The following is a 16,726-nucleotide window of genomic DNA, read 5'->3' as shown; positions in this document are numbered from 1 at the left end:
ACAAAAGGTGATCAAGAGGGAGGCCAATTACCTGAAATTTCTGGAAGTGCAGGCTCATCTTCTTTCCAGAAGTTCCCATCACAAACAGGAAGTCTGGGGTTAGCACAAATGGCACTCTCTCTTTATTAATGCCCAGGAAACTTTTGTAATTCCCAAGAATGTGCCCAAAGTCAATATGAAATAGATTTCCTTAAAAGAAGAAAATGTCTGACATCATTACACTGACGTAAGTGCGCGTAACAATACTCTTGTTTGTTTATTTCTTGAAACATTTTTTTAAGTTGCCTGAAAATGAGCTATCTTGGGCGAGAGAGCTATTTTTACACTGTTTTATCAGCTTGTGTTATTTTTCGTCTTAGCAGGTGTGTGTAGTAGTAGCCACAAAGCACTCTTTGAACCAAGTATGTATTTTTATCCTTCCGGTGTTCTTTAAATGACAGCCAAATGCCATTACAAAAATTCTCATCTCAGAATTATTCAAAGAAATATAAATCAAAACTCTCTGGCTAATATGTCATCATTATGCCCAAGAGTCTTATGCCCTTTGTGTAACTCAGGATTGACTGATGTTTCACTCTGTTTGGGGGAGGGTCATTCACCTTTTACTTTTGAGTAGCATGATAAAAATCAATCATTTTGAATCTCCTTTGGGTCGATTTCTACCACTGTCACCATTACCACCACAATTACCATAATCTCTTCTCATTTGTATAGCCCTTTATCACATGTATGATCTTTAAGTGCATTGTCTCTTTTGATTCTCATGGAGAGTAAGTGATTTTTTCCAATATGGTACTTTTTCCAAACTCTACTCTTACATTGGTCCAATTTTTTGGGGAAAAATTCATGGCATGATAGCCAATACTGATCACTGTGACCAGTGAGGTGAGGTAGGTAAGGAAGGGACAGCATTTCAGATTTAAGGATATCTACGAGTTCTTTTGGTTACTTCTCTGCAACATCTGATACAGGTGATCACGCCCACCTTCACTACCTTCTAAGGTATGACCCTATGGTAGCTTTCCAGCTACTCTGACTTTTCCTTTTTAAGTCTCATTTCCTGCATCTTCTACCATTATTCACTCCTGGGTGATCTTGGGTGATCACAACTTCTGTGTCCCTACACAGACACACACACACAATAATAATGACCTCTAGATATGTACTGCAACCTTGGACTCCATTTAAAAATTACTCTATGCTGGGAGGAGGAATGGGGAGTTAGTGTTCAATGGGTACAGGGTATCAGTTGGGGAGCATGACAAAGTTCTGGAGATGGATGGTGGTGATGGTTGCAAAGCAATGTGAACATACTTAGTGCCACTAAACTATACACTTATAATTCGTTAAAATGGTAAATTTTATGTTATGCATATTTACCACAATAAAAAAGAAATGACAATAGATAATCTCACCTGTCTCTGTGATCATAATGTTGTCATTGTGCCGGTCGCCTATTCCAAGAACAAAGGTTGCCACACAGTAGCCGGCACAGGAATACACAAATCTCTCCACTGCTGCCTGAAACTAATTAAAATGCATCTGAGTATTAGTTGTGTTCTAACTACAAATTGCAGCATGAATCTATTACAAATGACTTTCAAAAAGACAGTATTCTGGGAACCATTTTCAGAGAGCAAGTGAGTTGTGCCTGATTTCATTAACGTTCTATCTATGAAGTGTCAACTTCTTATTGCTCTACTTACTGTAGGTTTTAGGTGAAGATTCAAGGAATCACAAAAGCACAAGCAGGAAACAACAGTTAAAGGGCAATAGTAATTTAGTCAAAGGGTTCACTTCCTCTCCATGCATCACTTGCCAACAGTTATCCAGAAGCCATGATAATTTCTCCGTGATTGGTGAACATTTGTTTTGCTTGTGACCACTTAAAGGACACATGGGGTCACGAATCCACATATATAACAGATTAATAATTGCTACTAATTACATTTCCTCCCCCAAAGGCTGCTAATCATGCAAACAAGAAGTGCTAATCCTGTGCTGCAGAACTTTAAATGACAGCTAGACAGCCTACCACACAGCTTGTGAAGGATTCAGCATATGTACTTCCGAGGAATGGTGAAACCGACAGTTTCAGCATCCATAATTTACCATTCAGATCAGAGTGCAGTGGTTAAGTTAGAAATTAGTTTATGGGGTATGTGGTATTTCCCAGGTAGGAAACAATTTATATATCGTAACTAATTGTTTTTTGGCTGAACAACAAAAATAGACCATTATAGAAAGTGCTAACAAATTATTCCACAGAACTGAATTTTATGCAAAGCATGCCTGATAATCAAAGGAGAAGCAAATTCTCATGGAGTTCTGAACCGAGCGCCTGCCTCTGTTTTACACAGATATGTGAAAGCCCCCACGGTGGGCTGCATGAGTAAAGGGGTTTCACCAAAAGCCGCACGCAGGAGCTCACCTTTTCTTCAATAGGGCATTTTTCTCTGAGCCAGTGATTCAGGACTTCGTCTTTAAATGCGCCTGTGTTGCCCACTGTGCTTTGCTGAATTTTGGCAATAGTTGTGGCATCTTTCACGATCTCGATCATTCCTACAGGGGGAGGCACACAGTTTGATGCAGACTGGGGCCTAGGGCCTGACCCAGGGGAAGGATGGCTATGTCTTTGCTGAGGGGAGGGCAGAAAGCTATTTTCCAGGTTCATGCTGTTGGTTTTCTTAGGAGCAAAAGAAACAAAAGGAGGAGGATATGGAAATTGTGTGGGACACGCTTTCAATATCCCTGATGAAAAGAGGAAAAGGTTGGTTTCGAAAGGTAATAACGAAGAGCTTTTTTACATACTGAGTATATCCTTCCTTACTTGGCAACCTGTGCCTTTTCCTTTTTTAAATTACAGGGTCAAATGTAAATGGCTTTGTACTCTTCTCAAATCGGAAACTTGAATAAAAATATGTTTGACTGAAATTAAAATGTTAAATGTTTGTAAAAGCACCTAAGAGTAGAATATGCAATAGCTATGATAATATGAATTCTGGGATATTAAAATAAGTGACAGATCTTTCTATTTTTAAATGTTATTTGCGAGGGAAAAGTTTAATGTGCAATGAAAAGAGTTCAAATTTAGAGGTGGAAAAGTAAAGAGGAGGGAACAAGTTCTTACTAACATCATTTCCATGTATAGTCTCAAGGATTTGAATCATGCATTCATGTATCTTCAACATATCCATATTAAATTGAGAGTCACATTCACCAGTCTTGGAACACGTTCTTCCTTTTTATATGGATTATGAATTTAAGGTTTTAGTTACTAAATGCCTACACTGAAGGAATTATGATCCTTTAAAACTAGCTGAGTGGTACATCCATCTCCTGAGGTAACCACATACCTATTTTGTCACCAGTTGAAATGCAACCATATGGCAAGAGGCACAGATCCAAAGATTCAGTCTCCCAAATAGACTCCATGATTCGTAGGATCTGGGCATCAAAACACAAAAATATTTCCATTATAAATGTATATATTTCTTCTCCTTTAAAAAAACAATTGTCTTAGCTGGCAAGACAAAATAAAGAAGGAAACATAAAATACATAATTAACAATTATACTTTTATTTATCACCCTGGTACGCTAAAGATTCCCTTCCTTGGGAGGCTGTTAATTTTGGTCCCTGAGATGTACCTGGGGGAAAAAAATAAATGGACTTCTTTTGAGGGCTTTGGCCGTGTTTCATTTATTCAAATGTTCCACTCTAGTTATGTATATTGTACGACAATAAAAAACAAGTTCCACTCTAACACTTCTATACGTTTTTATCCATAAGGCACTCTTGGGCTACACCCAAGACAACAGTAACGATGATGACAGCTAACATTTACTGAATGCTGATTTATTTATTTAAAAAATTTTTTAATTAAAATTTATTGGGGTGACGATGATTAGTAAAATTACATAGGTTTCAAGTGTAGAACATCTATACGGAAGATGCTCAAAAAACGTACATACATTTTAAGAAGGGAAAATACTATTAAAATTATAATAATATATACCGATAACAAAAGATGAATACAAGTTGTGTGTATACATTTTTTTGGCACCCCCAGTGTATCACATTGTGTGTTTACCACCCAGAGTCAGTTCTTCCAGCACCATATATTTGACCCCATTTACTCTCTTCTACCACGCCTGAATGCTGTCTTATGTCGATCCTTTGCATTAACCCTATAGTGTGGATATGATGATTATTTCCATTCTGCAGATGAAGAGACTAAGGCCTAGAGAGCTTCAATAACTTGTCCATATCTGCCAAGCAAAGTGCCTTACTAACAAAACAAAGTACATAAAGGTCAAGTGCAAACTTTCCCTCAAAATGAGAGGAAAAGCGTGATGTTTTGTGTTTTTGAAGTGCCCATCTTCGAAAAATTCAAAAGAATCTGTAGATTTATTGGAAATTTAATAAACTTTCAAAGGTTTGAAGGACTTATTTTTCTCTTTTTATAAAATACTATTTCCAGGACAATACACATACCATTCTTGAAAAGACAGCAAAGGGTATTATTGTTTCCGTGTTAAAAATAAGTAAAAACAGAAACATAGAGGGAATTGAAAACATAACCAGTTTTTAAGTACTCTACATTTAAATCATTGTGGTTTGCCTATTTTAAACAAGGCATATTAAATATTAGAAATTATGTTACCTCCACAATGTTGAACAACTAGAATATAGAGAATATTACTTATGGATTTATGAAGCTAAAGTTCATCCAGAAATGTTAGAAAATATAAAATTGATTAACACTGATACCTTCACCATTCACCTGGTCTAGTAATCTGTTCGCTCTTATTACTTAACTGCGTGATATCTCCAATCACCCATCTATTCATCTTCTCTCTCCTTCCTATCAAATCATTCACTTGAGTTTGAGTATATGTGGGTGTGTATCAAAGGTGATCTATCTAAGGAGAGAGCACCTGTGGGTGTGTAGCTATGTGTATGAATATGAATGAAGTAGATGCTAGGGGGTAAATATGTTTATATTCCATGTTACCATACCAGGAATGGGATGCATTAAAAAGAGGCTAGGTGAGGGAAGTATATGTGGCTGTTTGGGAATGCTGGACATGCATCTTCTCAGGAATGGACAGAACTGTGATGCTCACTAGATTGTGTGGCTAATGGCCCACGACCATATGTCCCCCATGAAAACTCTCTCTTATGTAATCTTTGATCACTGTTCAGCTGATACAAGATAGGAGAATGGGAATAGGGTAATTAGAAGGCATTTTTTAGCTCTAATATAGAAGTATTTTTTCAGGTAATTAAAAAACAATTCCTAAGAGTAGCATACCTGTAAAATAAGCATGTCTTGGCGCAGATCATCACCATGTTTAAAGATAATTCCAATTGTTTCATTTGATAGAGCTGTAGGGTCAGCACATTTAAACTCAAGCCACAGGGGCTTTTTCTTGGAGGCCATCACTTTACACTTTTCAACCTGTAAGGAAACAGTCAAGTGTTTTCTATACACAATAAATACACATTGTGGGGACATACATCCTCTTGCAAAGTATCACTATAAACAACCAGGACGAAGTCCTAGTTGGAAAATGATTTTCAGTGATTTGGGTAAAAAATACAGAAAATGTTCTCACAAAACCTGAAAATACTAGTGAGAGCAATTGAGAACATTTAAACCAGTTGTTCTCAAAGTGTGTTCCAAGGAACCCTAAGAGTCTGTAAAGGTGCCTAAGAGGTATGGCAGATCCTATCCTCTGCATGCTCCACTCCCATGGGACTCTGGTACTCCCCCGTCTCTTTAATATAGCTTTGTATTAAAGTTGGCCTCCTTCTAAGATTTAACTTGGAAAAAAGAATTCTACTGCTACTACAGTATCGAAACACTATTATTGTAAAATCAGAAGCAATAGACCAAATATAAGATGAAATTTAACAGCAATAAATGGAAATCTAACACTCAGGTACACCTGCACTCTCCAAAAAGAACCCACACATCTAAATAAATTCAAGGAAATTTGGGGAAAATGTGGCTTAGCATTCACTCACTTAAAAAAAAAACAACAAAAAAAAAAACTTAGGAGTTTTAGCCAAAAGTGAATTCACCATGGATCAAAAATGTGATGTGGTCTTTTTAAAAACCAAACACAATTTGAAGCTGTACTAATATATTATTATTCCTGTCAATCTCTTAAGTGCATAAGGACAGTGGATAGTGTGTACTTTGGCTATAGGGCCAGTTTACTGCTAATTGGATATACATTGGTACATCAGTTTTCGAACATAATCCGTTCTGGAAGCCTGTTCGAGTTCTGAAATGTTCAAAAACTGAGGCACGGTTTCCCCATAGAAAGCAATGCAAAATGGATTAATCCATTCCAGACCTTGAAAATCAACCCCTAAAACTGCAAATTTAGCATGAATTTTACTATCTAATGATACTATAGATTCATAAAATTTACAGTGTTCGTAAACCAAAATGTTCTTCAGCTGAGATGTTCGAAAAACGAGGTACCACTGTAAAATTAAACGTGAAGGGAGGTATTTCCCCTTCTATCCAGGGGAATCATCTTCAAAAAGTGAGGTGGAATAAAGAGTTTTACAGACAAACAAAATATGACAGAATTTCTTGCCAGAAGACCTGCACTATAATAATATTAAATGCTGAAGGAAAATTATGCCAGATGGAAACATGGCATACAAAGTAATGAGGAGTACCAATAATGGTAAACTGGGGGGTCAATATAAAGAAAGTTTAATCTATTAAATCTGTTAAATGTATTTTTAACTGTTTAAAGCAAAAAGAATAACAACATATTAGGTTTATAATATACTATGCAGAAATTAAAAGCATAACAAAAATAGTATAAGTGGTGGAGCAGGTTAATGGAAGTATACTGCTGTAAGATTCTTATGCACACATGAAATGGTTTATTATTTGAATGTAATCAAGAGCATGTGGTATTGATGTAAGAATAGATATTTAGATCAATGGAATGGAATAGAGAATCGAAACACATGCGTAGACCCCCAAAGGTATATATGGTTAGTTGATATTTGACAGAAATAGTGCCAACATATTTAAACAGGACAACGACAGTCTTTTCAACAAGTGGTGCTAGAAAAATGGATATTCAGATTAAAAAAAAAAAAAAATGAAACCTGATCTTTACCTCACACCATACACAAAAACTAATTCAAAATGGATCAAAGACTTAAATATAAGCGTTAAAACTATAAAACTTCAAGGAAAAATATTTATTACATTGAATGAGGCAGTATTTCTCAACTTGGGCACTGTTGACATTTTGGGCTGAATCATTTTTTGTTGTGGGATATAACAAAGTATCCTGTGCATTGTAGGATATTTAACAGCATGCCTGGCCTTGACTCACTAGATGCTAGTAGCATTCTCCAAGTTGTAAGAATTTAAAATGTCTCCAGACATTGCCAAATGTCCCTTGGGGGGTGTGTATGTATGTGGGAGGGGGTGGTCACCTGGGTTGAAAATTACTGGTTTAAACAAATATTTCTTAGGACAAAAAATGCATGAGCCATAAAAGAAAAAGTAATAAATTGGACTTAATCAAAATTAAAACCTTCTGCTCTTTGAAATACACTACTAAGAAAATGAAAAGGCAAGCCACAGACTGGGAGAAAATAAGATAAAGATTTGTATAGATAAAGGATTTGTATTCAGAATATATAAATTACTCATAAATAAAAATAAGAAGGAAACACATTGAAAAACAACAGATGAGAACAGAAACATCTCAAGAGAAGATGGAAAACAGGCACATGAGAAGATGTTCAACATCATTAGAGAAATGCAAATAAAAACAACAATGAAATACCACTTCATAGCCATTTCAATGGCTAACATTAGAGACTGATGATAACAAGTGTTGGCTAGGATGTGGAAAAACTGGAACTTGCATACACGGCTGGTGGGAATGTAAAAAGGTACAGTCACTTTGGGAAAACAATTTACTCAGAAAGGCGAATGAAAAACAAACTGTGGCATAGCCATACTCAGTCATCAAAAGGAATAGATTGATACATACAGCAATATGGATGGACCTTAAAAGCATTATGCTAAGTAAGTGAATCCAGATACAGAAACTATATACTGTTTGACTCCACTTCATGAAATTCTAAAAAAGGCAAAATTACATGATAGAAAGCAGATCTGTTGTCTGTAATGGGGCACAGAAGGAGGAAAGTACTAACTATAAAGGGCTATGGAAGAACTTTTTCTATAACATTTCTATGGAAATGTTCTATATCTTGATTGTAGTGATAGTTATATTGTATACATTTGTCAAAACTCATTGAACTGTACACTTAAAATGGACAAATTTTATTATATGGACATGTTCCACATAAACCTGATTTAGAATAAAATGGGTGGGAGACTGCCTGGTGTTGAAATTTCTAGCAGCGGGTGTTTAGAGAAGGGTTTGACAGGTATCTTGAAGACATAAAGACCATGGGGAGACAGCAACGTGATACCTACCACTAGCGTTCCTGCTTTCAGTCCAGGGTCATATGGAACTCTAAAGCTCTCGGGGAGGTTCGAATTCTGTAGGTTTTCAAGTTTTTGCTTAAGTTGTAAAACAACTGTAATTGTCAAAAGCACATAAGAATTATGTGAGTTCAAGAAGTTACCAATATTACCTAGAACATTTCCTGAGGCCACCTCTGTTCACAAAATTCTATACATTTGGGCTGATGTGGAGTAGGAGAAAGGTATGCTTCGGTCTTTGAGGACCTAACCATCTGAGGTGGCAAGATAAGCGAGGCCTATTGTCAGCAAAACAACCTTATACATGCGTACTATAACAGGAGATAGAAATGGGGAATAGATACGCGATACCAAGACAATCAGGTAGAGAAGGATGTTTTAAGGGTAATGCTAAGGAATCGATAATGCTAAGGAACTGAATTTCTTTCCACCAACATGTGAAACTTCAAACTGCCATGTGATTTGGGGAACAGACCATATTAAATGGATTTTGATTAGGGTTCTGTAAATTATTTTCAAAAGAGGAAGTTAGGCTCTGTGGAGAGGATATGACAGCCTCAAAATTCTAAAGGCAAATACATAAATTAAAAATTACCCCCTGGAACTGACTCTGGGTGGTGAGTACACACTGTGATATATAGATGATGTATTATAGAATTGTACACCTGAAACCTATGTCATTTTACTAACCATTGTCACCTCAATAAATTTAATTAAAAAAAATTATTCCCTGGATAACAGATAGACTAGAGGCCAGTACAAATGTTCCCCTTTCTTATGTAGAATAAGAATAAAAATGAGTAAGATTATTATTACCATTATTTTTTTGGAAAGAGCATTATTGGTGTATTGGAAAAGAATCAAAGGGAAAAAGTAGAAATTTGAAATATTCAGAAGTTTAAAATACTGGCTGTGTATCTTAGTGAGTGTGTCTTACGAGCTACAGTGCTGGGTTTAGGTATACAAACATGAATAAGAGATAATCCCTAGATTCAAGACTCATATAGTTTACCAGACCGGAAAGATGACTATAATTTAATGCAGCATCAACCAAAACCTATGGAAATACAGAGAAAGAGTGACTAATTTTCCTAGGGCAGGGACAGGATTTCTTAGGGATAAAAAGATAATATTGGAAATGACTTTAAGAGGAGGGGATATATATTTTTTATATGAAGCACTCTGAGATATATCTGTATATATATTCATACATAATATATATGGAGATAAATATATCTCAAAGATTTTAAATAGCTTTAAAATTCATTAATTTAAAAGACTGAAATTTGAAAAGTATATGTATATATTGAAAAATAGGGAGAAAATGTATATATTTGAAAACTAATCTTTTTGTGTGTACACAATTGTTTCTAAAAAATACATCTTATGTCTGCATAATGCTTTATAAATTTTTCAGAGTTTAATATCTATCATAAGCTCATCATTAAACATATATAATTAAAAAAAATATATTAATTCGTGAAGAAAGGGCTTTAATTTGCTTGCTCCATGAAGGCAGACAATTAAATAATTTACTCTTCGCTTCCTTTAGGAGGGTACAAATTACATTCCAGAAGGAAAGAGAATCGCAGGGACAATGGCATTTGAAGATGAAATCATTTGGAAGGAGAACCAAGGAAATAAAGCTACAATACCTTGGGAACTGACGTCATACTTTTCAGCAGAGAGTGATTTAATATCAATGGTGACTTTTTGTAACATCTCAATTACTCGGACTTGTTGGGTAAAGTCGTGAAGCATGGCCGTGCCACAGCCCCTCAGGTAGGCTTCCAGGATCACAGCGAACCTCTGCTGGTAGTGCCTGGACTGGGCTATCTCACTTCTCAAAAACCAAAACAAGAAGTGACCGATTCTTTTGTTCTGAGGGTGAGAACGACAAGGTTGAAATTATTATGACTAAGGCTCTAGATCTATCAGCTAATTCTCAATAACTTTTAAAATGTCATGCTATTATCAAACCGGAAATACTTACTCTTAAACCGCGCTTCAGCAGAAATCTGGCCAGGGCACTGTCATGGTAAGGTTCAAATTTCACAGCCTAAAGGAAGAACACATCAGCATTTGTAGGACTGCAGTCTGTGTTGGTTAATCAGGGAAAAGCAAATGGAGAAAAACTGGTGCTCTGTCTCAGTGTGTTTTTATGGAGAGGGTATTAAGAATCTTCCCAGTCACTTAAGTTCAATCCTTTCTTTTCAAGGACACTTTGGACCACTTGCTTAAGGACCGAGAGTAGAAGTGAACCACTTGCTTAAGGACCGAGAGTAGAAGCCAGACGCTTGACTCACAGTCATGTGCTTTTAATAACTTCAAAGGCAAAGACGGGAAGGAGGGCTTTTGCTCCCATTAAAGGCTCACTTGATTTACTGGAAGGATAGAAGGGAAAGATGGAGGCGGCTGTAACACATTTATAGAAGTGGACAGTAAGGGAGGCTGTTGGCAAGAACACCAACAGAGCAGACAGAGCACATGCAAGGAGAATAATATTTGTTAGATGTGAAGATCCTAAAAATCCTATTGCTTCTCTTCTCTTAAGATGTCTGGCATCTCACTGGCAAGTCACTGGGCTGCCTCGCGGGTTCTTTACTGCAAGTAAACAGCAGGCCTGGATCAGTCAGTCGATACAGAGCAATTACTACTCCGTGTCACACAGCAGTCTATACAGAGCTTTTTGTCTGAAAATCTCTCATTTCATATGCTTCCTCAGGTTTTGTAGTGCTTAGTTTTCATATCACTTGGTTAATATAGAGATATCGACTTAGATGACAGCTCTATGGCGTAGAAAAAGAATCAATAAAATGTGAAAAATAATTAAATCCTGGTGGGTGCGTGATATTTGGTATATCATTCTCTGTACTTTTCTGTGTCTGCAATAGTCCATAATTTTAAAGGCAGCCAGACTAACAACTATTGTTTGATTATTATAGATACATATTTAAAGATTATAGGGCAGATGTCCTATATAAGTACAAAGAGAGGCTTAAATATCTCAGAGTATTTTCTTTATAAATAGACATAGTCTATTAGTTTTTCAGAAGGAACAGGAGAAATTCCCATGCTACTTTATGTTTTCGGGCCTGGGGGCTTTTGGTATGATTTACAATTCTTACTCTGGCTTTCCAGTTTGGAAATGATCAACACTGTCCTGATAATATTTCAATTATCCCCATACTTTCAAAGATGCTTTCCATGGGTGTGGTCAAATAAGATCTCAATTCTGAGAATGTGGTTATTTCCCCACCAGTACTTCCTTCGGAGTGTTTTAATATTCTAACCTGAATGTGAGTCTTTTTGACCTTCTTTGTGTTTCACTTCTGTAAAGACAAGCAGATCTCAGCAAGGAGACCATTTTCATCAGGAATGAGTCATTTGGCCATCTGAAGATGTCTCGAATAGTTTTACAAATGACTACTCTTTTTCAAATTTACGACCACAGATTTAATGCAAATATTACTTACTGACCTCTTTCATTGAAGCCCTTCCAAAAACTCTACTCATTTTCCAGTTCTTCAAAGTTTACTTGTGAAAATGATAATGTAAAATAATTCATGGTGGTCTTGAGACTTGGAACAGATCTCATGCAAATTTGTTTTATTTGTAATGGAGAGCTAGAAAGCTGAAGATACTTGGATTATTCTAAAGTTTTCATTAGTGTTATGCCAATACCTGCACTCAGGGGCAGAGAAAAATATTGGATATATTTGACAGATGAAGGCAAAGGTCAAATGTAATGATTCAAGTATCTGCCTAATGGGAAGGTGAAAATTCAGAGTTACAGATGAGGGCATCCAAAATGCTCATCAGAAAACTCCGGGGCCTTCCTGTCAATACAGACAATGATTAAACAGCTTAGTATCTAACACTTAACCTCGCTAATCATAATGATCTCAGGTCAAATATCACCTACTCAGAACTGTCCCTAGCTTCTTCAATCTAAATTAAGTGTCCCAGGACTCCTATTTTCTCATAGTACTCTGTAGTTTCTTCCCAAAGCATTCATCACAATTTGTCACTAAATATCTGCTTGTATGTGTATCATTTAATGTCAGTCTTCTCCATGTACCACAAGTTACACGAGGGCAGAGACAGGCCCTGTTTTGATCACTGCTCCATATCCAGCATCCAGAACAGAACTCCTTGAATTAATGAGCAGTCTGCTCTTTAAAACAGCATCTCTATTCTAATTCCTTAACTTCCTCTTCCTTGTCAAGCAGCACCATCTAATTTGAGATTGGCAGAATGGCCCCTCTTTAACTTCCTAAGAAAACCTTAGGCAAAGGACTTAGCCTCTCTTGACCCCCAGGGAAAGGCATGAGAACAGGAGTGGAAACACAGTACTGAACCTGTCTAAAGAGAGGCTTTCAAGGTCCCATCCAGATCTGAGTTGTTTTTCATGGAGTGTGATAAACATGGTCAGACCTTTTCTCCCTACGACACACAATCCTGATACTGGATTGATGCAGGGTATCGGGAGGCAGCGAAAAGTGCAGGGCCTGGAGTCAGACCTTCTGGGTTTGAGCTCCGGTCTTTCAAAGTACATTACTTAGCCTCTCTGTGCCTCAGTTTCTTTTAAATAAAATCAAAACATTAACTTGATCTCCATCATAGTTATTGGGACAGTTAAATGGGATAATGCACGAAAAGCATGTAAATCACTTGGAGCTTTGGCACAGGGAGCATTCCTTAAGTTGAATCTATCATTAATAGAGTAAATGAGAACTAAGTATTCCCACAGGGCCAGTTCTCCTAAAAAGTGGAAATACTAACATCTTCAAAATGCTTGTCAGCAAACCCTCAAGGATCATAAAAAAGCAAATGGAACAGTTTACTACTTTTTGAGGTGGCCTCATCAGATCTGCTTTGACTAATCATGATGTTCTGGACAAAGGGCATTTGATGACAACTGAATGGGGTGCCTGTGCACATGCAAATAAATTCCTCAGAAAAGTGCTCTGTTGATAACACAGGCATCCCCTACCTGCACCAGCTGTAGCAGGTAATGCAGAACGTCATCGTCCTCCAAACTCTCCAGTTTCTGAACTGCAATGGCTCTTACATTTTCATCAGAAAAATTGCAGTCCAGGAGTTGCATGGTTAGCCCAACATCCAAAGCACTTTGATCCCAGACCTCCCTTTTGGCTAACAGTTGGTATGTCTTGGCCACAATTTCTTGCTTTCCCCATTTCACTGAGCTAAATAGCTTAGGATATGCTTTTGGATGCTTAAGGCTTTCATATCTGAAATGCCAGAGCAATTCTTTGTCTTCTGCTGTGAGAGGATTAAGTGGATCAGTGGCTATGATTGCCTCCAGTTGCTTCCGAAGCTGGTTGGGCATTTCGGCTCGAACCCGGTCCCCTTCCGGGTCAGGGGTGGGCCGATGCTTAGGCAAGGCTATTGGGTGACAGTAATTGTCCAGAAGAATGGAGATGGACATTGAGTTCTCCTTGTCGGGGTTGGTTGCAGACGTGAGCTTGTCTGCACTGAAGCTCCCTTGGTCTTCTCCTTTTCCGGATATCTGCCACATGTGGAGCACATATTCCCCGTGACGCAGGAGGAACCGGTGGTCTATCAGCAGCAGGTTCACGTAGTAGAGAAGCTGAGCTTTGCCTTTGGACTCAGAACTGGGAGTCTCTGCGGAGGCCTTGCCAGACAGCGCTGGAGTTTTGCCACAGTAGATCTGGAGGTTCAGTAGCGCCCCTTTCGGTAAGTCTCTGATTTTGATGCTGAACTCAAGCCACACATTCCAGAGCACCTCCTCTGTGAAGGGCTTGGGGCTGGTTCTCCTTTGGCAAAGGACTTGCTGCCCGTGCTGGATGTTTGCCTCCACAAAAACCGTGAGGTCAGCGTTCCGGGGCAGGACAGGGATATCAATGCCTCTGATTTTGACCCTGAACTTCCGGTCACAGTCCCACAAGGACACGGTGAACACGCTCTCATGGTCCTTCCCGTGGATGGTCAGCTGCTCATGGTAGCCGGTGACTCCTGTACAGTCATCCACCAGTGGCCACTCTTCTTTCCTTACCTCGTCCTGGGCTGGGTCCGGAGGTGTGTCAAGCACCAGGTGAATCTCTTCCCCATTCTTGAGGCAATGCCTCACCCACTGGAAGTTTTTGATGGGCGTTTCGCCCACCAGATACTCATCCCGGCCACAGACGCGCAGCACAAAGTCCTGTTCGTTTTGGCTTTCGGGGATATCCATCAGAGACTTCTTCTTGGCCATCTTGGTGAAGAAGCTCTGGAGGATGGTGCCTGGGGTGTCATCAGCCAAGACCTTGATGGTCTGGCTGGTGGTGCTGCGGTGAATGATGATGAAGATGCAGTTGTTGGTAATCTTCTTCAACAAGTACTCCGGGAGGGGCTTGGACGTCACCCAGGGGTGCATGGCATAGAGCCTGGGGTCGCGACCCGCCACCTCAGCCATGCGCGGGGTGACCAGGCGGCGGCGTGTGAACTCGAGCTCGTCGTCGTGCACGTTGCTGACGTCAGTGACGTCGTAGCCGATGAGGGCGGTGAGCTGCCGCTGGAAGGCCAGCGTGTCCTCGGAGGGCGAGTGCCGCTGCACCACGTGGATCTGGCCCGGGCTCCTGTGCAGCACCTTCCAGTAGCGCAGGCAGTCCAGGGTCTGCACCACCTGGTACTTGTCGTAGATCTCGTACCACTGGCCCTTCTTCTGGTAGAGCAGCAGGAAGTGGTCTGGGCCCAGCCGGTGGTAGAAGTCGGCCGCCACGCTGGTCTCCAGCGCGCGCAGCCATACCTGCGCCTTCATCTGCTCCACGTTGCCGTGGCTGGCCACGTGCAGCAGCGCCGTTTCCGGGGTCTTGCTGGTGCGCTGGCTGGTGGGCAGCACGAACTCAATGGGGACGAGCTCCATGGAGGACAGGCTGGCCGCGGAGCCGCGCGGCTTCATCCTCCGGCGTCTTCGGCGATTGTCCTCTCTCAGAACCACGGGCTGCTCATCGTTGTCCAGCTCCATGCCCGGCGTGACCTGGGAGCGGAGAAACAGAGGGCTCTGTCACGGGGAAGGCACTTTTCGGTTGCATTTTTCTGTGAGATGGCAGAAGGCGTAGACTAATGACGGTGATGTGCGCATGAGGATTCAGGGGCTTGGGTTGGGGCCCATGAATCCTGACCCTGCCGCTTAGTGTCTGGTGACTTGAGGTAGTTAAATGACCTCTGAGCCTATTTCCCACCTGTCAAATGGAGTACTAACTCAGAAGATGGAGGTGAGAATGAAAAGGTATATAAGGGTGATGGGTATATGGGGTTTAGTAATCATTCTCTCTACTTTTGCAATGTTTGAAAATTTAATTTTTATAAAGGAGATATATAAAGCACTCATCTAGCACAGTGTTTGACATATTATAATGGCTCAAAGTCTGACATATTATAACGGGTCAAAGTCTGCCATATTATAACGGTTCAAAGTCTGACATATTATAATGGCTCAAAGTCAAAGTGGTCATTGTTCTTAAGCATACTGAAATGCATGGACGAGTAAAATAATCTAGTTAAAGGATGCAGTTCCAGTTTGCAAGGTGCACTGTAAGATGCTAAAACACCCACTTTGAACACAAGCCTTTGACTTATTTCCTCTTTGTTTAGTCTCACACTTCTCCTTGGAACCTAGACACCTTACCCAACCTCACTTCACATACTCTATTTTCAAACTGTCGTGTTCAGGTAACTGTGGCCTAGTGCACTTCCTGCCATTCTTTTTTCTTTTCGTTTTTTTCTTTCTGGTTTAGGAAAGGTAGTCATTTCATTGATAAAAATCAGAAATATCAGAATTGGTAAAGTTGCAACCAAGAACGTTTGCAGATATTTAATATTTTGAATTATGAAATGTGTAAACATTCTGGCTGTCATTGCTATATTAGGGCAGTGTCTTAAGGGAGTCACCCAAGGCTGCACTCTCCTAACAGGAGCATTCAGGTAATTTTAACGTTGTCCCATTTCATCCCATCTTTCTCTGCGTTAGACAGATGAGAGGAAGGATTTCTGGGTTCCAGTGACCTGCTGTTTGGATCCCAATCAATTATTTAACTTCTTTTTTGCTCTAATATTTTCATCTTTATAACGAGAATTCACAAGTTTCTTCTCAACAACTTATCCACTCTTTCCACAAATATTTAATAAGTACCTACCCTGCACAAAGCATTTAAGTATAAATGTGACATACTGTAGTAAGAAACACTTCAAA

General features: G+C 39.2%; 1 protein-coding gene across 4 annotated transcripts in view; it reads right to left on the bottom strand.

Moving 5' to 3' along the window:
* Positions 1-16,726, bottom strand: part of PIK3CG (phosphatidylinositol-4,5-bisphosphate 3-kinase catalytic subunit gamma) — a 31,595-nt gene that overhangs the window by 13,721 nt on the left and 1,148 nt on the right. For all 4 annotated transcript variants that reach the window (XM_019745391.3, XM_019745393.3, XM_019745390.3 and 1 more), the window contains exons 2-10: positions 13,505-15,511; positions 10,502-10,567; positions 10,164-10,389; positions 8,500-8,603; positions 5,317-5,463; positions 3,357-3,447; positions 2,432-2,562; positions 1,416-1,527; positions 32-189 (exon numbers count right to left, since the gene is read on the bottom strand). In XM_019745391.3, the coding sequence (XP_019600950.2) occupies positions 32-189; positions 1,416-1,527; positions 2,432-2,562; positions 3,357-3,447; positions 5,317-5,463; positions 8,500-8,603; positions 10,164-10,389; positions 10,502-10,567; positions 13,505-15,499 (3,030 nt within the window). In that variant the 5' untranslated portion in view covers positions 15,500-15,511. The remainder of the gene's footprint in view (positions 1-31; positions 190-1,415; positions 1,528-2,431; positions 2,563-3,356; positions 3,448-5,316; positions 5,464-8,499; positions 8,604-10,163; positions 10,390-10,501; positions 10,568-13,504; positions 15,512-16,726) is intronic.

Source organism: Rhinolophus sinicus, chromosome 4, assembly GCF_057876585.1.
Source record: "Rhinolophus sinicus isolate RSI-liver-muscle chromosome 4, RSI-T2T, whole genome shotgun sequence".
Taxonomy (NCBI): domain Eukaryota; kingdom Metazoa; phylum Chordata; class Mammalia; order Chiroptera; family Rhinolophidae; genus Rhinolophus; species Rhinolophus sinicus.
This window is presented reverse-complemented; position numbering and strand designations above follow the sequence as displayed.